Source organism: Lissotriton vulgaris, chromosome 6, assembly GCF_964263255.1.
Source record: "Lissotriton vulgaris chromosome 6, aLisVul1.2, whole genome shotgun sequence".
Lineage (NCBI taxonomy): Eukaryota > Metazoa > Chordata > Amphibia > Caudata > Salamandridae > Lissotriton > Lissotriton vulgaris.
In genome coordinates, this window is record NC_141694.1 from 287,056,437 (window position 1) to 287,073,462 (window position 17,026).

Consider the following 17,026-nt stretch of genomic DNA (forward strand, 5'->3'; position numbering starts at 1 on the left):
GTACACTGGCTGAATGTTAAGAACAGTAAACAAGTGCGGATAGACCTAACTTCAAAACAGTTTACTTTTATTCTTCCACGTCGGTTTCTAAAAATTATGCTAGTCTACTCAAAATGCACAATCCAAATTAGGGGAAGGGTTAATACAACATAATCCAGACCATGGAACAAGGCGTGTCATAACATACTGCAGCACTCGTACATGCTTGCATCTACTGAGGTTCAATCAATCAATAACATTTGTAGAGCGCGCTACTCACCCGCTAGGGTCTCAAGGCGCTGGGAGGAGGGGGATGGGAGGGTGGGGGGGGGGGGGGGGGGGTAGGGGGGTTAGCCGCTACTGCTCGAACAGCCAGGTCTTGAGTTGTTTCCTGAAGGAGAGGTTGTCCTGGGTCAGCCGTAGGTGGGTGGGGAGGGAGTTCCATGTCTTGGCCACCAGGTAGGAGAAGGATCTTCCTCCGGCGGTGGCTTTGCGAAAAACATGGGACGGTGGCGAGGGCGAGGCTGGCGAATCAGAGCTGGCGGGTGGGTGCATAGAATGTGAGGCGGCTGTTGAGTTATTTGGGGCCCATGTCGTGGAGAGCCTTGTGTGCGTGGGTGAGGAGTCTGAACGTGATCCTCTTGCTGACGGGGAGCCAGTGCAGGTCTCTCAGCTGGGCAGAGATGTGGCTGTGACAGGGGGTGTCCAGGAGGAGTCGTGCAGAAGCGTTCTGTATGCGCTGGAGTCTTTTCTGTAGTTTGGCTGTGGTTCCAGCGTAGAGGGTGTTCCCGTAGTCCAGTCGGCTGGTGACGAGGGCCTGGGTTACAGTCTTCCTGGTTTCGGTGGAGATCCACCGGAAGATCTTTCGGAGCATGCGCACAGTGTTGAAACAAGATGACGAGACGGCGTTGACTTGTTTGGTCATCGTGAGGGAGGAGTCCACGGTGAAGCCCAGGTTGCGTGCATGGTCCGTGGGCTTGGGGGCGGTGCCCAGTGCAGGGGGCCACCAGGAGTCGTCCCAGGTGGAGGGGGATGGTCCTAGGATGAGGGCTTCCGTCTTGTCTGAGTTCAGTTTCAGACGGCTGAGCTTCATCCATTCCGCGACGTCTTTCCTTCCTTCCTGGAGGCTGGCTCTGGCGATGCGATACAATGATGTATACTAGAGAATCTAACAGAATGCAAAAAAGAAATTGAATTTAGGTATTATTTTATCTTTTCCTGAAGAATACACATGGTATACTGTATACACTGTTGGCTCTGGGTGTTTCATTGTTTTCTTTCGTTCTCTTTTTTCCTCTTCCTTTTTTTAATTCCCTAAAGATCAAATAAATACGCTACCCTTCTACTGTTAATGAACTGTCGCAAATACTGTTGCTCCTTCAAACTTCACTTCCTAAGTTCTAATTTGCACTTGTCTCGGAGCTTTCAGTATAATTAGCACCATCACTAGTAACAGAACCTGGTTTGCTCTGTTGGTCTTACCCCCTAATCACTTTCCTTGCACTTTTCGGGTTTTTGCCTGCACTTAACCGATCCTTGGTTGGGGTCACCATCCTTAATTACTGCCTTTCACCTAAACACACTAATTTTATCTTTACAGCCTTGAGAAAGCCATTGCGCAAATCGCCACGGAGGGTGAAACACGTGTCAGCTGTCAATTTTCAATTCTGCACCAATAAAATTCTACTTTTTCAAAAACTGTAGCGACCTTATCATTGGAGTTGTAACCGGAATCAATGATTACAGGATTTAACCTTAAAACAATACGTATACAAAACTGGTAAACATACTCTCCTTTCCCCAAAAACTGTTAAATTTTAAAACTCTAAAAGGTTCAGAGTTTTGAGTAGGTTTCCTCCTTCTCTAAAAAAACGTTTGTGAAAACCGATATAGTTCTGGAATCCTTGGACCTTCTATCCTTAGCCATCATGCGGGTGGTGTCTTCGGTGCTAACCGTGTCCAGGTGCGGAGGGTGGTGTGGGGGGGGGGGGGGGGCGGGGGGTGCTGATTCGGTGGTTGGGTGCGTGGTCTGTGCGCCGAAGCTGTTGTGTATGTCAGCGATCTTGCGGTGGAAGAACGAGGAGAGTGCGTCGCAGAGGTTTTCCGAGGGTGTGATGTCGTTGTTGCAGGCGCTGGGGTTGGGGAGCTCTTTAACGACGCTGAAGAGTTCCTTGCTGTTGTGGGTGTTGTCGTCTAGTCGTTCTCTGAATGTTGTCCTATTGGTGGTTCGGATCAGTTGGTGGTGTTTGCGGATGGAGTTCCTGAGGGCTGTCATGTTTTCTGTTGACCGGTCGTGGCGCCAGCCTTTCTCGAAGGTACAGCAGGATTTCTTGGAGTTTTTCAGGTCGTTGGTGAACCATGAGGCTTCCTTGCTGCCGGGTCTGATGGGAGGATTCTTCAGTGGTACGAGGTCATTGGCGCAGTTGGTGAGCCACTGTGTGAGGTTGCGGGCTGCGTCGTTGGGGGTTAGTCGTGTTGGTGGGAGGGTTCTGGCTGAGGGAGGTGGTGAGCTGGTTGGCGGTGATCTTGCTCCAGCTTCTTCGGGGAACCTGTTGCGGGAGATGGTGGGTTGTGGTTCTCCTGAAGGTGAAATGGACGCAGCTGTGATCAGTCCAATGTAGTCCGGTGGTGTGGCTAAAGGAGATGTGGTTGCTGGAGGAGAAGACGGGATCAAGTGTGTGGCCGGCGTAGTGGGTGGAGGTGTTCACTAGTTGCTTGCGTCAGAGGTTGGCGAGGTTGTCCAGCAGGGTGGTGGTGTTGTCATTGTTGTTTTCCAGGTGGAAGTTGAGGTCCCCTAGGAGGATGTAGTCTGAGGAGGTGAGGGCGTGCGGGCTGATTAAGTCTGCGAAGGCTTCGCTGAATTGTGTGCGTGGTCCCGGGGGTCTGTAGATAAGGGGGTCCTTTGAGGGTGGTTTTGAGGTCGGTGTGTATCTGGAAGTGAAGGTGCTCGGTGGCGGTGAGGGTGTCGTCGGAGTTGATCGTGATGCGGATGGTGTTTCTGTGGAAGATGGCGATGCCTCCTCCGGTTTGGTTGATGCGGTCCCTTCGGGTGATCTTGTAGCCATCCAGGATGGCTATGGCGATGTCGGGGGCTGAGGAGGCGTTCATCCAGGTTTCTGTGAGGAAGGCGACGTCTGGTGATGTTGTGTCGAGGAGGTTCCAGAGTTCGACGGCGTGCCTGTGGACGGAGCGGGTGTTGAGCAGGATGCACTTGAGGTGATTGTTGCTGGTGTGAAGGGTGCGTTTCGGGGTAGCTCGGTGGCAGGCGGAGGTTCGGCCGGTGTTGAGTGCGTGGAGGGTGGCGGCGTCGTAGTTCAGTCGGGTGGGCTCGCATCCTCTAGGACCAGGGGTCCTGGCGCTGGCCGCGGTCCAGGCGCAGACAGGCTTGCCTTTGGCGTGCCTTCGGCACGCAATTGGCGCGCCCGCTGTGCGTGATCGCTACGTGTACGCATGGACTATGCCATAAATGGCGAAGTGGGAGGGAGGAGCAGCTGGGAGGCGGGAGTGGGGCGGCGAATGGGAAGGGGGCACAGAGGAGAAAGGGGCGGGTCGGCAGGGGAGCAGCGGCGAGGAGCAGGGAGCGCGGGGAGAAAAAGCGGGAAACGGAGGCGAAGGGGCGAAACAATAAACAAAACAACAAGTCACGGGCGGCGAATACAGGTACAAAAAACAAAAAGCAAGCCCAGAATCCTCAGCTGCACCAGCAGCGGCGATTCACGGGCAGAAACAGGCACAGACTACCAGGCCCAGAATCCTCAGCTGTGGGGCAGCAGCGAACTTGCGGCAGTAGCGGGGGAAGCTTGAGTACACTCACTGGGAGCCGCGCAGTGTGTGGAGCGACCGGCCCTGAAGCAGGGTCAGGGGTCACCATACGATACAGGTTCTTGCCATACAATTTGCCTAGTGACTTCCAAGTAGGATTTAAAACTTTACATTATTTCTCAGCAGCCTGAGAAAATGCAGCTCAATAGTGGCTGGAAAATGAGGCCTCCTGTCAACTACTGTGTACCAAATTTTTGCAAGGAATTATTTTAAGTGTTAAGTACTAGTGGGCGGGGGGAGGAGGTGAGGAGGGAGGATTGCATGTGAAAAACTATGAAAGATATAAATACTGAAGTACCACAGTGTACAGGTAACTTTTTTTTCCCCAGTGTTGATCTTTCAAAGATTTCCATGCTTCAATACTGGTAGTGATAAGTATTACCCATTAGAAGTGAAGGTCGAAATAACCAACTACTCTAATTAAACAAAAAAAAAAACATTCTCAAACATGTTAAGTGTCAGAAAAAAAAAACACAACTTTGTTTACAAAATAAGTACTTTTAGATGCAACCTACTATAAAAAAAAAAGAAAAACGAAGTTTTACCTATTTAAAAAGGTGACGTAGAACCACTTGGTCAACTGCAAAATTGTCATTTCAAGACAAATCCAAACAATGCTTGGTAAAGGTATGAACACTGGACCAAGTCGCTGCTCTGCAAATGTCCGTCAAAGAGACTAGGAAACAGGGCTGTAGAAGTTGCCATTTTCCTTGTTGAATGTGCTTTTAACTTTCAATTCAATGGGCACTTAATGGTGTTCCCACCGTATTGTGACAAAAGGTAATGGCTACAGAAACCCAGAGAGCTATACTGCTCCTGAGGAGAGCATATCCTTTCCTGGGTGGGGCACACACTATCAATAGTTGGTCGGACTTCCTAAAAGTCTTTTTTCTTTCAATACTGAGTTTCAGACATCTATTGACATCCAAGGAATATAAAGTTTTTGCTTCTTTGTTATAATGGTTCTTGAAAAAAGTTGTAAAGACAATTGGTTCATTCAAATAAAAGAAAGTGGGAACGTTAGGGTAATATTGTGAACCAACTCCAATTTCTTCCTGTCATTTTTAAACTGCAAGAATAGCTTTCGCTGTAAAAGCTTAAAGCGCGCTTATCCTGCTAGATGAAGTGAGAGCCAAAAGAAGGGCCATTTTACACAATATACCTTTTAATTCCAAATTACGCTTCATGGACGGATTCAAATGGACTTCTCAACAGTTGTGAAAGATTATCTTCAATTGCCAAGACACAGGTGGAGCTTTTAAGCAAGGAAAAACTCCAAAGAGACCCTTCATAAATTCCTTGACCAGTCTGATAGACCAGAGAGAGATGCTATCCCTCGCTCGAAATCTTGAGACTGCCACCAAGTGGACTTTAAATTAATTGGGGGCTAGGCCTGCTCGTGCCAAGTAGAGCAAGTAAGTAGAATCTGTTCCGAAGAAGATGTGAAAGGGGGTACATTTTTACTTGCACACCAGAAACCGAATAATCTGCCCTGGATTTATCTAAACTGTCTGAGCATTCTTGAGGAATGCTCAAGGAGCCAAAATCATTATAGGGAGTAGCCAGGCTGATAAATGTAGTGATTGTATCTTTGGATGAACAACTTGTTCATTGAGAGAAGCTTTGCTATAAACTTGAGAAGAAGAGGTGGACAATTTGAAAGGAGAAAAAGCTCTGTGAACCAAATCTGCATTGGCCATGCTGGAGCTACTAGCATTAAACTGCATTGTTTCTGCCTCCTTTTTTTAGAACCCTGGGAATCAGAAGATAAGTAGGATAAGCATAAGCACACATTCCAGTCTAGGCTCAGAAATTAATTCCCCTATTAATGTCTCTGATGAAACCTGCTTGCGAACATTCAGTATTTTTTGTTCTGAAGAGTTAAAAAAAGATCTATATTTGGAGCTCCCCTTGTTCAGACGGTTTGACTCGATCGTAATTCTGCTGAGAAAAATCTGCCCATTTCTACTTCAGGAACATGTTCCACTTGTGCTGCTGCCACAGGGATCCTCTTTAGTACCTCAAGCCCTAGGTACCAGGGGAACAATGTACTAGGGACTTAGAGGGTGCTAAAGGTTTAGCCAATTGGGGTAAACAATTGTACAGTTTTGTGAAAGAGCTCTGGTCCCGGGGCACCTGGTTAGCAGGAACCCAGTGCACTTCCAATCGAAATGATATTGGTTACCAGGCAAAAAGTTGAGATGACCATGTCAAAAAGGGCTACTTTCCTACATAACCCCCGCAAAACGAAATAAGATGAAGACTCGCTAGAGAAAAGTTAGTTTCATACTCTAAGTTAATGAGCCTGGAAAGGCCATTTGCTTTGGCATGGTCAGTCCCGGGTCGGTGTACCAACGTAAAGTACATTCCCTGTAGGGAGATGGCCCACCTTAGCAGTTTGGGATTTTCATCTTTCATTTGCAATAGCCATCTGAGAGGCCTTTGGTCAGTTTGAACAAGGAAGGAAGAGCTAAACGAGTATGGCGTCAGCTTCTTCTGGAACCAAACCACAGCAAAGGCTTCCCTCTCAATGGCACGCCAACACTGCTCTCTGGGGAGCAACCTCCTGTAAATGAAAGCAATAGGTTGGTCATGGCCCTCATCATTGGTTTGGGATAGGACTGCTACTATCCCATTTCAGAGGCATCTGCCTGCAGTATGAAATGCTTTGTATAATATGAAGCTTTTAGAATGGGTTCTGAGCACATTTCTTCCTTCAGAATGTTGAAAGCATTTTGACAGCTCACTATACAGTTCACTTTCTTTGTCATTATTTTAGAGGTCAGTTCCTCAAGGGATGCCACAACAGTACTATACCCCCTTACAAACCTCCTGTAATACCCAGTTAAGGCAAGGAATGCCCAGACTTGAGTCTGGGTGGCTGGAGCTACCCAGTTCACAATTGTCTGGATCTTGGGTTCTAAGGATTGAACTTGGCCTCCACCTACAAAATGTCCTAAGTAGAACATAACGTAAGTATTTGTAAAGCGCACGTTCACCCAAGGGAATCTTGGTGCTGAATAATAGGTCTTCATTGTTGCCCAACTCAATAGGATTCACTTTTATCGACCTCAGAAGGATGAAAGGCTGAGTGGACCCACCAGGATTAGAGAACATGTGACCATGAGGTCGAACACAGGCTCCTACAGTGAGTGCATTAAGCCACCAGACATGGCTATACATCAGAGCCCTGCCCTATCTGGCTTGCCTTGATAGAGAGGCCTGCATTCTACACAGCCTCAAGGACCTTTCCAATGTGGATCAGGTGATCCTGCCAAGTGGAGCGATAGACCACAATTTCATCACGATATCCTGCACTAAAACTCTAACCCTGCAATGACTTTGTTCACCAACCTTTGAAAGGTGATGGGGGCAATCTTTAATTCAAATGGCATTACTGTAAATTGGTAATGTCCATTTGGGGTTGAGAATACTTATTTTGTCTTTTGCACTAGCGGTCAGTCCAATATGCCGGTATCCTGATGTTAAATCAAAGGTACTGAGAATCTTGGCAGCCCCCAACCTGTCAATCAATTCATCCGCCCTAGGAATTAGGTGTGAATCTGTTGTAGTCACTAAACTGAGGCCCATATAGCCCACACCAAACCTCAGGTCTGGTTTTCCGCCATTGGGTTAAGGTTTTGGCACTAAAACAACTGGGATGGCCCAGGGGCAATGGCTCCCAATTCCAACATCTTATGGATTTCAGCCTTGATGCTCTTCTTGACTTGGTCAGACTGCCTGTATATTTGATTTTTGACAGGTAGGCTGTCCCAAGTGTCCACATCATGTGTACACCAGCTTGTCTGACCAAGGGTAACGGAGAAGAGCTCAGTATGCTGGTGAAGGACTTGCCTATAGTCAACCTGTTGTTAGACAGTGAGGGTGTCTGAAAAGACAAATCCTCCTACTTACTCATTTTAGGGTTGTGAGAGAGGAGGTCAGGGAGAGGTTCACGCTCTTCCTCCTGATCCTCTTCAGTGACCATCAGCATGGCCACATCAGCTCTGTCATGGTAGGGTATAAAGTGGCTGACATGAATTACCCTATTGGGGCTCCAGGAAGTGCTAAAGTCCACCAGGTAGGCCACATCCCCTTTTCTCTCCAGAATACGGTAGAGTCCGCTCAATTTGTCCTAAAGGCCCTAGGAGTCACAGGCTCCAAAGTCCACACCTTCTGGCCTGGTTGGAACTCCACCAGTGCAGGCTTTTGGAAATACCAGATCTTCTGGAGCTCTTAGCTGGGCTCAAGGTTTTTGGATGCTTTCTCCACGTATTCAGGCATCCTTGAACGTAGGTCAAGTATGTAATCCTCCATCTATATCTGAGAGGTCTCTCCCAGCCTTCCTTCATTAGACACAATGGTACCCTTACAGGATGACCAAACAGCAGTTCAAATGGGGAAAAACGTACACCCTTCTGTGGTACTTATCTGTAGGCGAAAAACAGGCATGGCGAAAGGACCTCCTTCGGAGTTAGTCAGATAGGACCGTGAATAGGTATTTCATGGTTTTATTGAATCGCTCATCAAAACCATTGGTTTATGGGCAATCAACTTTGATGACACCCCACATTCAGCCCACATGGTTTTCAGGTAGTCAGACATGATGTTACTACCTCTGTCTGACACCACCTCCTTAGGAAAACCCACTTTAGAAAAGATACTGAGGGCCCTAGCAACTACAGGAGCAGTGACAGTCCTATGTGGAAATACCTCAGGATACCTGGTGGCATGATCCACTGCCACTAGTATAAATCTGTTCCGAGATGCTGTGGGAGGGTCGGCCAGGGGGGAGAGGGTGGTTTGGGGGGGGGGGACGACACACATTAATAACAACCCCTACCCTTAAAGGGTGCACCAACCAATGGAAGTAGCATTAAGGTGGCTTTTGGGTGGCTACCTGATTTGCCAGTGGCTTGGCAGGTAGCAGAGGAGTTAGAAAACTCCTTTACCCTCTGAGAAATACCTGGCTAGTAGAAGTGGGTTAACAACCTACTCCAATTTTTGGTCTGACCTAGATACCCAGCTATGGGGATGTCATGAGCTAAAGAGAGTAAGACCTCTCTATACTGCTGAGGCACTACACTCTACTGGTGTACCAGGTTTGGGGGCCTTTGGCCTCAGTGTACAGGAATCCCCTCCTTCCCAATAGGTTCGGTGGGAGTCACTGACATCAATAACTTGCTACTTCCAGCTCTCAAGAGTAGGGACAGGTCCTCTGTACTTGGCACCTCTTCCCTAGAGGGTTTTTCTATGAACCTAGGAGCTCTGTCAGGTAGGTTCCTGGGGTTCAGTCCCTCTGTGCTTACAGGCATGCTACCCAAGAGGGGACATGAACTTGTGGCTGTTCAGAAGCAGATTTCCCAGACATCCTGCCTTTCCAGACTCCTACTTCACTTTGTCACCCTGGGCTTTGCATTGTGCTCTTGTTTTGCACACACCCATTCATTTATATCCAGCATGGCTACAAGGGTCTTTCTTTTGACCTCAGCCCAAGCGGAGACCTCCAGACCATTTCCTAGCAGACAGGCTACAAGAATTGCAGAGGATACCACCATCTTCTTTTAGAAATTAGCCCCTCTCCATTCTAAGGACACCATTGCCATGAGATGGGATGGACCTTAGTTTGGTTGTCAGCATTGGTGACTATGAATGTTTCATCAGTCAGACACTGTCCTTGAGATATCAGTTTTTCAGTCACCACAGGGACACTTGCACCTGTATCTGTCAGTGCTTTAACTCCGATCCCATTTATATGAGGCTGTTGTCTGGATTTTTCCATGTTAATGGGCCAGACAGCTACATCCAGCCCAACATTAGCCTAAAGATGCTTCAGTGAGCTCTCCAACAAATTGAGGGCACACCTGGGTTCCCATCTGGCGAATGACCACTGCATGAGGAACTGCAGGTGCACTAGGGGGGGGGGGGGGGGGGGGTTCTTTTTGGGACATATAGCCCCTCCAGTTTGGTGCCCATTGACTTTGCAATTAAAGCTCCGAGCATTTTTGGGATCCCTGTTCTTACTCCAGTATCTACCCTTGGTCTGTGTACTGTCTTGAGGACCACCCTCCCGAACATGTTTTTGTGAGCCTTTAGAGGACTCCATTTTTATCTTTCGACTATTCACCATCTTTCCCCAACAGCCTCTTTCTTTTGGTGACCCCTATCATGAGTTGTCTTGGTTACCCTAGTCTTGACCCAGTGGTCTGCCTTTAAAAATTAGACCTAGGTCTACCAAGTACTGATGACATTTTTCCTGAACACAATTACTCAACAGATGTTCCTTCATAATAAGATTATAAAGCCCATCGTAGTTTTGTACTGTGTTACCTTTTAACCAGCCACCTAGAGTTTTGACTGAGCAGTAAACAAAATCCACAAGACAGAAGGGTTACGGAGTTCCTTTAGGTGGTGGTATTAGCCACTATATATAGACTCGAGGTAGTGAGGAGGTGGGGAATACCTCCTTTCGGAACTAGGACCCTCACACACCCAGCAAGCTAGGTGTCATGCTTCATCATATGGGTCTGCTCCTTGTCGGGCCGGCGCTACAATGCTAGACGGGCACCCAGAAAGGGGCTCTTTTCGGAGATCTTTTGTTACTTGCTGTGTAGGTGCCGTGTGTGAGGGGCATAATAAAGTGTAGATGTGGGATGCAAATGTAAAACAGGTAAGGGAACCTCTGTGATGAATGTTATTTTGTTAGAGTCCCAACCTGGTTAAAAGGAATGGGGGTGGGCACTATTTTGTTATAAAGTTACAAAAACTTCGCTCAACCCCCAGATGGTCAACATGTTTCTCACCTCAATAAGTCACTAGTGTGATCAGGTGGTGATTTCTCAGGACAGTGTGAGTAATAAAAAACTATCTACAGTGAGTAGTGAGGTGCAACGCTACCTACCACTTGCTCTACCCGAAGGTCATTACCCTGGAGAAAGGCAGTCAACCTTTTCGCGGTTTCTAGTTCTGCCACATCAGTTAGCAGCGAAGTAAAAGGACACTCAATGTAGTGTCTCTGCTTCCATTCAGAGCTGCGTGGCCGACCTACCTGCACTACTGCCGCTCGGAAGGTGTCAACAAAATCTACCCAGGTCTGACCTGGAGTTTTGAGAGTTGACCTGACCTGATCCTGGACTCCACGGTGTACTGCACAGTGGTGAATTCAAAGCCCTCAATCAAGATATCCATCATGAGGTCATAGGACTCCGCACCTGTCTCAGGAGCCTATCCCTGGACTTTCCTGAGAACAGCTCCCAGAGCAGAGAGCCCCAATACTTCTTTCTGAAGTTCCTATTTTTACAAGCCCTTTCAAAGGCTGTAAACCATTTGGTGATATCATCACCCTCTACATATTTACAGACAATACTAGGGTCAAAAGCTTCATGTGTCTCCCTATTAAAATGTTGCTGCCACCAGAGATGGGCCCTAAGATAATCTCAGCTCTTTCCTTTTCTATAGCGAAGTTTAGCCTCTAGGTCTATCCACCTGGCTACTTTTTGAAGATCAGCATCTTCACTGAATAATTTTTCTGGGATACCTTTAGAAGTACTTTCAGTGGTATTGCTATCAGGAGGATTACCCCCCACCTCCATCATACCAACCCTACACCTCCCATTCCCCCCAACCCCACATCCCTGCCTCTCCCCACCCCCACCCCATCTTCCTTGATGTATTTTCAGTCACCGTTGACTTTTTGTGTGATTTTACCTTCTTTGATAATTCTTCATCTGAGGTAATGTCCTCATATTTACGCTTTCTGGTAGGTGAAGCTGGACTATGGCCTTTGTCTCCAAGGTCTTTTTCTTCTGTGACCACAGTAGTCTTACAACTCTATCCTTCAACATTTTAGCAGAAAAGGTCCTGTAATGCGTACTTTACTTAGGTTTGTGATGATGATATAAACAGTAGAGACATTCTTTAGGAGGATTCTCTGACGAAAGTCTAGGTTTCCCACAAGACTTACAAGATCTAAGCAATCGTGTTTCAGACCCCCTCTAACATGGCGTATTAGTCAGGGAAAAAACACCAGGTGTTACCTCAAGTCTGCTTGAAGAGCCAAATTTGAAAAACCTGAAGAGAAAGGTCAAATATTGACTGAATCACTGCAGGCTAAGGGGGGGGGGAAATCCCTCACACAAGACTTGCGGTTAGAAATGTGAAATATGGTAGCCTGCAAGGGAAGAGTGGTTGAGGGACTGCTCCGATTGGCTGAGTTTAGTGTCTTTTAAAACAATTTTAATTGGCTAACAAGGTCACTTCATTTTGCCTACTGTTCTTAATGCTCTCCATGTACAGGGTATAACTAAAACAATTGGACTCCCACCATGACATCTATACAAGATTCAATACTGGAGAAGGCAGATAATCAATCCTTTAAATCAGTTGCATCACAACTTCCTACATAGCAAAACAGGTCAAATACAAAATTTATCATCAAGCAGTAAAGCCTTTTAGTTAGACATTCCCTCTCAATAAACCTCCCCAAAACCTAAAAAAAAAAAACCACTTAGCCCCAAATTATGAACATCAGTAATTCCTTGTTCCGGCTATCACCGTGAGATCACAAGTTGATACCCCACAAAGTGATATGGAGTGGGGAATAACATGCAAAAATGGGTGTTACCACACAGATTGTCATATGTAAATTTGTAATCTCAATCATATTTCAGGAGGGTATAGTCCACTTGATTCTACCAGGTGCATTTGTGTCCGAAATTCTAGGTAGCATAATTTGAAACTGCTTTGGCTGCCAAAATGGAACGGAGACCAATGTACTGACCAGACATTATATTGACCCTTTCTTAATTAACTAAAGGAAAAACAACTTACCTCCCCATAACTGTCAAATTGTTTGTTGTGAGACTTTTTTCCAGTTCCACCAAAGCCAAATCCAAATTTGTCAGTTCCTAAATGAGATAGGTTTATTATTCTCAATGTTTATACTCGAATATTCAGAAAAACAGATGGAAATGAATGGACACACAATCACAGAGTTACACAGGGCAACATTATGCACGTGCCACTACAGAGAGAAGATTCTGAGGGAAGTTGAGTGCAAAGGCTGAGGGATCTAAAGGACTGCATTGAAAATAACACTGTGTACATGTTTAGTAGGAACTTAGTTTTGCCATTTTTCTTGTTTTCAGATGAAAGACGACCAAAACATGAGCCATAAGGACCAAACTAATCAATCTAATCAATCCCTTCCCACCAACACAATCTAATTGCAGAGCATGGGCATATTGCCATTTCTATCCACCTGGTTTAGATCCCGCCTATCAAACAGCACAAGCTGTTTGCAAAAACACCCACATTCAGCCTAAAGTGAGATTAGAGCCTGCCCACTGCTTACCATTAGATGGCTATATTGTCACTCATTTACTTGTGTAGGAAAATGTCCATTTTGAAATGGTCACCCCCTCTATTAGCCTGGTATCAGGTGCCATTTTAACAGAAGTGCACTGAGTTCCTGCTATCCAGGTCTTAGTGCCAGATATCTTTCCCTAAAACTGCACAATTGATGCCCCAATTGGCAATACCTTTAGCACCCTCTTTATCTCCCTAGTAGAGGTTATCCCTTGTACCTAGGGCAGGGAAGCTAAAGAGGGTCTCTAGGGGCAACAGCATGTATTGTGCCACCCTAAGAGTCCCCTGGACACCAGCATGCAAACTGCCATTGCAGGATGCGTGCAATGGTGCAGAGAAAAGTGAAGACATGACATGGTCAACCTCTAGTGTGCCATGCCTAGACACTGAATGCAGTATAGGTAAGTCACCCCTACAGCAGGCGATACAGCCCAAAGGCAGGGTGCTCTATACTACGTGAGGATATATCCCAGGAGCAGATAAGCCCCAGAGATATTCAAGTAGATTCTTAGATATTACAAGTGAACAGGGAAGCCATTTTGAGAATACGTGCTGGACACTGGTGTTTACGACTTCCCCAGCTTTTAATAGTTTTGCTACAACCTATCCATGATAACTGCCCACGTTCAATTTTAAAACTTTTGGTTGGATTAACTGCCTGAAACAAATACAGTATAAGACATATGCATATGACCAGCTAGTGGTTTGGTCAGATAACTAGAAGTTATCCCAAATTTATAAATGATGTATGTTGGGATGGGAATATTCTCTGCATGGTAAACATTTGTGTTCTCCTGTCTAAAGAGTCCCGAATGCATATGAAACTGGTACCCTGACTTATCTTTTGGCCTTTAGTCATATTCACAGGGGCTTAAGCCTATGCCTGGTAATGTAGGAGCCAGGTCAAGTACTGGCCCCTGGAGGGTGTGCATGAAGCATCTCTGCATTGAAGGTAGTGGACTATTGTCCAGGACCTGCGTATTTTATTGCAGCATTTATATAGTGTTTACAGCCCCTATGTGGCGCGTTGAAGCGCTGGTCTACATTAGTAGTATGCTAAACCATGTAGGGTGTGTAGTTTGGTTTGTGTGGCTTGAGGGATTTTTTCTTTGCCTTGATCCTATGTGGAAATTGTTTCCAAGTCGTGCGTGATGACCACAGAGGTGCAGTGATAGTGTAATCAGACGCAGCATGTAGCAGTGTGTTGGAAGGTGTGTAAGAGATGTGCAGGATACAGCTAGCTTTGAACATCTTTACAGGTCTCATTGATGGTATTTGGACTGGGTGGTCCAATCTGAGAATGGCATGGCTAGATGGAGAAAAGTGGATAAATCTGTTGGGATTTACATTAGGATTATTATCCCCTATCTGCAGGTCTATATGAGATGTATAGAAGGGGTGAGATTGTATGGATATTTGGGACCTGGTGCGAATGGATTATATTAAGGTGCTCCTCAATTGTCCAGTAACCTGAAACAGATATCTTCCGTTATTTCATGCCTGTTTATCTGGTGAGGTTTGGCTGGACAGTGTTAGTGATGGACATCCCTCATTGCAGATATGCTTTATGTGAATTTAATACGTATAATCTACAATTTGTTGATGACCGTGGTGTATTTTGGTTTTAGTATTATAGTGGGCCATAACTCTGCTATATAGTAGTACATAATTATATAATGCAGCAGCAAACCGTAAGTCAGCCCTTTCTTTGCTTACCTGCATAATGACAGCAGTTTGCTGGTTGTGTTTGCAATTCAAGGGTTATAAGCGGAGGACTGCACTTGAGGGTGCGACTGTTTCTGGGCTCGGTTGCCTGGTTGCTGGATGGGCAGTCATCCAGGAAATAGCCAGGTTTTCAAGCATCATTGGAAGTCTATATGGTCCTGGGTGTTCCCAATACTGCCTGGTAGAGAGTTTCAGAAGTTGGCGGCTTGTACTGAAAAAGCACTGCCTTGTACGGATTTATTGTGTGAAGGTGGTATGAATGATACGTGATGCAAGTCTGGAGCACTGCGTTCTGTTTGGTTTGTATTGTTTGAATTTAATTTTTGGTATATGGTACTTTTCATTGAGAGGCTCTATGAATACTGAAGAGTGAAATGAATGAAATGAAATGAAAATTACATTTATATAGCGCATAAACTACCCTGAGGCCTCGCAGCGCTCAGAGTGCCTTGCACATTGCCCTTCTAGTTATAGGTAGCCAGTGGAGGAATTACAAGACTGGGGAAATGTGTTCTCTAAGATGAAGGCGAGGAAGCAGCATTGAGGCAACATTTTGGATGAGTTTTATTTTGCTTATAATAGATGCAGGTGTGCCAAGGTATAGGCTGTAGGCACAATCAAGTTTGGAGATTACGAGGGTGATGACAGCTTTCAGTTTATGTTAGTATGCAAGGTATGAGAAGTTGTGAAGTAGTGTTTTCATTGTGTAGAAGACACTTGACGTTGTTAGCAAGCGTTATTAAGGATTGGTCTGAATCCATGGTTACTCCTAGGTTTCCAACTTCTCTTGATGTTGTCGGAGGGGCTGTTTTACCATTGTCTGCATGTCAATCTTGTTCTTTGAGGTATGGAGCTTTAAATGGTTTTTTATCATTCTGTGTGTTTATGGCAAAAAAGTAGTCATCAAGTTTTGAATTGTAGAGGTCTTCGAGGCTATCATTTTTTTGGGTGTCATCTGCATAATTTTAAACAGGTGAGGTTGTATGATTTAATCGGATTTGGTAAGGGGTTAGGTAGATGTAGATTAATAGAGTGCATATTATTTACCCTGAAGAAGGCCAGTATTGTGTGTGAGAAGATGATGCAAAAAGGGGGTGGGTAGACTACACTTTGTGAGAAAAGAAGCAATCAATTTTAAAGCATTTTCACGGATTCCAATATCTTTACGTCCTTGCAGTAGCATGGGGTGGTAGACGGTGTCAAATGGAGCTGATAAATCCAGAAGTAATATGGCAGCGACTCAGTTTAAGTCTAATGTGAGTTTTAGATCTTAGATGGAGATGAAGGAGGACAATGCCTTTGCCTAGTCTGAAACCAGACTGCTGGTCTGATAGTAAGCCATAATGTTCTGTAAAGTGGAAAGGATGTAGCACAACGGCTAGGGCGACTGATCTCAAATCTGGGGTACCGGGTTCGAGTCTCAGCAATGACGCTCAACATCATGTGATTTTTGGCAAATGACAATCTCCCCGTGCCTAACAAAAATGAATGTGTCCTTGTGTAACGCAACTGATGCTCATATAAAGCGCTCTGATACCAGATGTCAAGTTTTTGCTATATAAAACAAAAAAAACAAAAAAAGTTGTTAAGGTGAGAAAACACTGCTTCCTTACAACGTTTTTTTCCCCTAAGAATGGGTCCATCATGGTGTCACTTAGCTCATGGGTACACTGTTTGTTTTCACTAACTTAACATGAGCAGGCTGCAGCTTGCCTGCTGCTTTTGCGCTTGTTACTACACGTCTTTAGTTTTGCAATAATTTCAAAGACTGCTTTCACATGAGAACTCGTCGCTGTGTTCTCTCAGCATGTTCCTGGGATTTTGACTGGAAATTATGTGCAAGGTCGAACAACAATGCCCCTTGTTATTTGGATCTGGCCATGCCTTAGCCCTTAAACAAAATATACAGATGCAGCTGTTTGGACAAACACACTCTGGTCTTATTAGAATACACAAATAGGTAGCACACACTTGGAGAGGGACCTTTCCAGGGAGAAGAGCAAGACAGCACCTATGATGTAAATCTACTCTCTATAGCCTAAGGTATGAGGTCTGATGATAAAGCCCAGAGATCTTCTATTATATAATACTGCTTCTTAGCAAGGGGGGGGGGGGGGGGGGGGGTTAGGCGCTA

General features: G+C 45.7%; 1 protein-coding gene across 1 annotated transcript in view; it reads right to left on the reverse strand.

Annotated features, from left to right (window-relative positions):
• Positions 1–17,026, reverse strand: part of DDX1 (DEAD-box helicase 1) — a 344,760-nt gene that overhangs the window by 211,933 nt on the left and 115,801 nt on the right. The window contains exon 9 of the mRNA XM_086926316.1: positions 12,631–12,707. Within this exon, the coding sequence (XP_086782442.1) occupies positions 12,631–12,707 (77 nt within the window). The remainder of the gene's footprint in view (positions 1–12,630; positions 12,708–17,026) is intronic.